We start from the raw sequence: 6,264 nt of genomic DNA on the forward strand, positions 1-6,264 counted from the left end.
TCTTATGGAGCCTTATACAGACCCTGCATGACCCCGTCTGACCGTTGAATGGACAACTGCCAAAGAAAGCAGGTGGTAGCGGGACCTCTGATGATCAGACACTATGCATTCGTCTCATATGTAGCTAACATCCATGTCCATTCCAAATTTGTCGACAGGAATAGCTGTGCTTTAAAGACACTGACTGGAGCAAAGCCTGGGAAGGAATTTTGAACAATACTGTGTAACTTTAGCAGCCATCTTAGGCAATGACACATATGACTTTAAGAAACTTTGTAGATGGTAAAGTATGGTATAGTTTTGACTGAACTAATTGTGATACTGGCCACTGATTGCCATAATGTGCGGTATAAGTTTCCACTTCCAATGAGACGACTGATCTAGAAGTATATGCCACACATTTTGCAATCTATCTTGATTCAGTTTTTTCATTGGATTGCCAAAAGTGTTTACACATACACTACTATTCAAAAGTTTGAGGTCAGCAAGTTTTTGTATTCACATAGGACACATTACATTCATCAAAAGGAACAGTAAAGACATGTATAATGTTAAACAAAAAAAGCATTAGATGTATTTCTATTCTTGTTATTTTGCAGCAGAACTGTTTTCAACATTGATAACAATAAGACATTTTTCTTGAGCATATTATATCATCTGCATCAGCAGAATGATTTCTGAAGGATCATGAACTTAAGTAATGGCTGCTGAAATTCAGCTTTGCCATCACATGAATAGATTATATTTTAAAATATAAAAATGCAATATTTCACAATATTACAGTTTTACTCTATTTTTTGATCAAATGAACCCAGTCTTGGTGAACATAAGACATCTTTTAAAAACATTTAAAAATCTTACCGAACCCCAATTTTTGAACAGTATTGTAATACAAAATAACTGTTTTTAGCATGATTATTTGTCATTTGCTGAATAAAACATGTCGAATGACAACAGAATGTTTAGCCCTGCATAATATGCATTGCTTCATACTAATTTTAAACAACAGTATGCAATTTTTAGTGTATACTGCACAATACGCAGTAAGGATTATGCTAGTATTCCATTCCAAATTGTGATTGTGAATATTAATAACGAAATTGATGAATCCCAGTTAGAAGACTATGTCCCCACATTAGAGGTGGTAGCGCTCACACCAGGACAGGAACTAAAGGAGAAGTGTGTTTATTTACAGGTTAGTAAAACCCACTTAGTGATGTTTACTATTTAAAGTATCTACATATACAGAAGAAAAAAAGTTAAAAACCAATCTGAAAAGACACTATTTACAAAACTCAAAGTGGCACATAACATGGAAAAAACAGGCTACCCAAGCACTCATAAATATTCCTCACACTCTTCTGTCCCTTAAATGTCTATGGTGATTACGGTTCAAATATAGCATGATAACTGTGCTACTTCAGCAGTGGTCTGGATTATCATTTACATCTAAAAAAAAAAACACACTGAGAAACTGTAGTAGTCAAACGACAAAATAAACAGCTGACATAACTGGAAGCGGCAGACACCGGAAACCTTGACAGTCGAGTTAAAAATGACCGCGTCCGCTATTACGTTAAAAAAAAAGGTGGATATGATGAGACATGGCAGCGCCTTGCGTTTATAAATTATATATAGGCTAAGAGGGTATTTATTTAAATGTTTTGTACTGACCTGACCTCCCGCGTGCACCATACATTTGCCTCCTCCGTGAAAACGTCATTTCTAAAAGCCCGCCAAAAAACCTACCTGCATAGTCGCCACAACAACTGAAAGAAAACGTTTTAGAACGCAAATAATATGATTCCTGCATAAAAGATAGTTGTTAAATTAAAATATGACTATTTATCTCTGTAAAACACTCTTGCATTTTAGAAAGATGCTATATAAATAAAACAGAATTACTTTTTTTTTTTTTTTTTTTTTTACAATCAGGGGCATAGTTACAGTTTCTGGGCCCCCTGAACAGCATAATGACTCGGGTCCCACTCAATAGAAATTGCATTCATTTAGCATTCAATATTGTGGTGAAACATCCTGATAGGTCCTTTTCTGCCTGACAATTATGTGAACGTGCAACCATATTTTATATGATTTCATCAACCATCTCCCATTCAAACCAAAAACCATGACTATAAAGAGAATTATAACGATAACTACATTAGCGTCCACTTTAACGCACCATAATGTTCTGTGTTTATTATAAGTGCATGCTGAAATTTTGTAGTCTGCTGCTTTAAATGCTCGAGCTCTTTAAAGCAGGATGGATTCTGTTTGGCTGGCATTGTTTTTATAATTCATCAGCTGGTAAAAATCGTTCTAAAAGTGTTTCCAATTATATGGTTCCTCTATGCCATTATCGTTATAGTTGTGGTGTGAACATAATGATTATTGAAACTTTAGTTATCGTCCTTTGTATGAACTGGCCTTAAAGGGGTCATATGATGCGATTTCAAATTTTCCTTTCCTTTCCAGTGTTACAAGCTCTTGGTGCATAAAGAAGATCTGTAAAGTTGCAAAGACTAAAGTCTCAAATCCAAAGAGATATTCTTTATAAAAGTTAAGAGTCAACCACACCCTCATAAAACGGCTCGTTCTAACACGCCCCCACATGTCTACGTCACGATGTGGGAAGATTTGCATAACGCCGCCCAAATGGCTGGCCAATCAGAGCACACCTCACTTTTTCAGACCGATGAGCTTTTTTTTTTTTTTTTAGATTTATTTTTGGCGTTTTATGCCTTTTATTTAGATAGGACAGTAGGTCGACAGGAATCGAAGTGGGTGAGAGAGAGAGGGGGGTGGGATCGGGAAAGGTCCACGAGCCGGGACTCGAACTCGGGACGCCCGAAGCGCAAAGGCGCTACATGTCGGCGCGCTGCCCACGAGGCCATTGGCGCCGACCTGACCGATGAGCTTCGTAAAAATCGACGTATTTCACAAAGGCGGGGCATAGAGGAGAAACAATAATGTACAGTATGTGGAAAATAATGTGTTTTTTGAACCTTAAACTGCAAAAACACATTTCATTACACCAAATACACAAAATAATGTTCTTTTTAGCAACATCATATGACCCCTTTAAAAAATGTCATCCAGATCTGTCCCTGATAAACTGATTGACATTCAAGACCACAACCGCAGTGCAGTCTTTTCTAATGTAAAATGCTTAATTACAATCTCTTCAAGCCTTCATTCTGTAAGAATGATGATAATGACTGTTATAGTATTGTGTGAACATATCGTTTCATCTGTGTAACCAACTCACCCTCATGCTGTGGATCTGAACTTTTGTTTAGTGAGGTCTTCTAAAAACAGACACATGATTTACTGCCGAATCTTCAGGGTATACAAGGCCAGTCTTTTTCTTCAGTGATTGCACCAGCACTATATCACCGTGGCAACCTGCCCTGCGGCCATAGCAGGCATATTTAAGCAGGATTAGAGGCAGTCACGGCATAGAGGTTGAGAAACAGGCATTTAGTCAACGCTGCTGTTCTACTCAACCATGTTAGACGGCATTAAATACTGTAGGAAAAGAGAAGCAAAGGTACATCAAAGAGCCAAAACATTTTTATTGTCAGTACAGGCGGCTAACGGGCACCTTACATGTTACAAGTACAGTAGTGTTTTCAAGTTCAAGTATGTGTGAGTTGTGTGTGTACGTCAGACGTTTGCAAGTTGATGCCACAGGCAGGAGGGCATAAAACTCTCCATCTTGTCTGCAAAAAAGCCCAGTGGTGCAAAGAGGGTGCTGAAGAACTGCAGAGAGAGAAAGAAAAGAGAGAGAGAAAACAGTCAGATGGATCTGACCTAATAACTAATAACCACACACTTCTTAAAGATTTCATGCAAGACATTTAAGAAACAGATTATATATATATATACACAGTGGGTACGGAAAGTATTCAGACCCCCTTCAATTTTTCACTCTTTGTTATATTGCAGCCATTTGCTAAAATCATTTAAGTTAATTTTTTTTCCTCATTAATGTACACACAGCACCCCATATTGACAGAAAAACACAGAATCGTTGACATTTTTGCAGATTTATTAAAAAAGAAAAACTGAAATATCACATGGTCCTAAGTATTCAGACCCTTTGCTGTGACACTCATATATTTAACTCAGGTGCTGTCCATTTCTTCTGATCATCCTTGAGATGGTTCTACACCTTCATTTGAGTCCAGCTGTGTTTGATTATACTGATTGGACTTGATTAGGAAAGCCACACACCTGTCTATATAAGACCTTACAGCTCACAGTGCATGTCAGAGCAAATGAGAATCATGAGGTCAAAGGAACTGCCTGAAGAGCTCAGAGACAGAATTGTGGCAAGGCACAGATCTGGCCAAGGTTACAAAAAAAATTTCTGCTGCACTTAAGGTTCCTAAGAGCACAGTGGCCTCCATAATCCTTAAATGGAAGACGTTTGGGACGACCAGAACCCTTCCTAGAGCTGGCCGTCCGGCCAAACTGAGCTATCGGGGGAGAAGAGCCTTGGTGAAAATATATATAGAGAGAGAGAGAGATAAATATAAGAAAATACAACATTTTCAGGATTAACGTTTACATATTCAAGATTTACATTTATTTATTCAGAGTTATATATATATATATATATATATATATATATATATATATATATATGGTAGCACTTTAGTTTAGGGACAATTGTTATTTTCAGATTTACATTTATATATTTAGATATTTAGACCTATAACTGCATATATCCAGATTTACATCTATATATTCATGATTTTCATTTATATATTAAGATTTATGTCTGTATTTTTAGAGTTATAAGTATAAATTATGATTTACATTTATAATTATATCTTTATATTTAGGATTTATAAAGATAAATGATAAGAAAAAACAAACCTGAATTTTTTTTTTATAATTAATAATTATTCATATTGAATATTAACTAAAATATTTAAATATTTGAGGTTTAAATTCCAGTCGCTGGTAGTGACTGTACAGTAGTTTAATGCTGTAGTACAGTAAACAACCTTTTTACCAAACAACTGTTTTGTGAAATGACATTACTATGAATTTCAGCCCTAAACTGAAGTATGACCATGGCCACTGTGAGCTGATGTTGACATGAGGAAAACTATGAGAAACGCTTGTTCAACCTGAAGAAACTAAATAGGAAAGCAGTGTTTTTGCTCTTGCGTGTCTTGTGTTGTCTACCTCATTCATGGACTATCCAGGGGTGCGTTCCCCAAAAGCAACTATGGTCGCAAGTCCGTCATTACCAATAGAGTTCAATGGAACTTGCGACCATAGTTAGCAAATGATGCTTTTGAGAAATGCACCCCAGAGTGGCTGAGCCACAAGCTGACAGAAAGTTGCCTTTAAAGTGCCTGAAGTGCTAGACATAAGTATGATAGAGTTTGTCCCTCTGGGATACTACATGGAGGTCCTGACAGACACAAACAAGGAGGGAAAAAAACTCTGGATGGCAACCAACTTCAGGACTATAAAGCTGCCGTGAAACCGTCCCTTTGAAAAACACTGAAACCTCTACAGTTCAATCCACCATAAACAAGCCTCAAATGTGTTTATGAAGCGATACATTTCACAGATGAACAGATGTTTATGACGGAATATGGGAAAGGAAGCCTGGGGCTGTGCGTCGGAGAGGCAGGAAAACTGGGCAGAGCAGAGGCTGGAGAGGTATCATCCACTTTAACGTAGATCCAGGAAATAGATAGTGCTAACATAAATACATGTAGTAACATGACAAACTAGGCTGATAAAAAGATAAAGGCCAGTGAGGCTGCATGTCCTCACATTCAGGAGTTTATTGCACTTACAAATTAGGGCATTGTTCCCCAAGGAGAACAAGATGTTTGGAGTGGACGAGGAACAAAGCGTAACACAAGCGAGGAACAAGCGAGGGAGTATTAACGGGAAAAGAGTGACTCTGAATGCAAGTCGGAGGCAAGGCCCTTCCGTTGCGTCTAGTGCAACAACTCAAACTTGTTCTGAAATCAATCACTCGCTATTAATTCACCCAAATTAATGTAAACAACAATAAGAGAAGAACGCACCGCCATGAATTGTGCATCCTGCCCTTTGGAAGGGCTAAATGTTGTCGTACGAAGAATTTAAAGGCTTGCTTTGCTTCACTTCTGCTCCTTAATTTTTCTTCTGTAAATAAGTTATTGTGCGAAGTATTGTGCATCTAATATATATATATATATATATATATATATACACACAAATAAAATATTGAATAATATTAAAAATAAA

The 6,264-nt window shown here is 37.1% G+C and overlaps 1 protein-coding gene across 1 annotated transcript in view; it reads right to left on the reverse strand.

Moving 5' to 3' along the window:
• Window positions 1-3,584: 3,584 nt before the first annotated feature.
• LOC107655782 (suppressor of tumorigenicity 7 protein-like) overlaps window positions 3,585-6,264 on the reverse strand; it is a 14,310-nt gene continuing 11,630 nt past the window's right edge. The window contains exon 16 of the mRNA XM_016443363.1: window positions 3,585-3,762. Coding sequence (XP_016298849.1) covers window positions 3,667-3,762 — 96 coding nt within the window. The 3' untranslated portion in view covers window positions 3,585-3,666. The remainder of the gene's footprint in view (window positions 3,763-6,264) is intronic.

The sequence above is a fragment of the Sinocyclocheilus anshuiensis genome, unplaced genomic scaffold (assembly GCF_001515605.1).
Source record: "Sinocyclocheilus anshuiensis isolate Anshui unplaced genomic scaffold, SAMN03320099.WGS_v1.1 scaffold1575, whole genome shotgun sequence".
In the NCBI taxonomy this organism is placed as follows: domain Eukaryota; kingdom Metazoa; phylum Chordata; class Actinopteri; order Cypriniformes; family Cyprinidae; genus Sinocyclocheilus; species Sinocyclocheilus anshuiensis.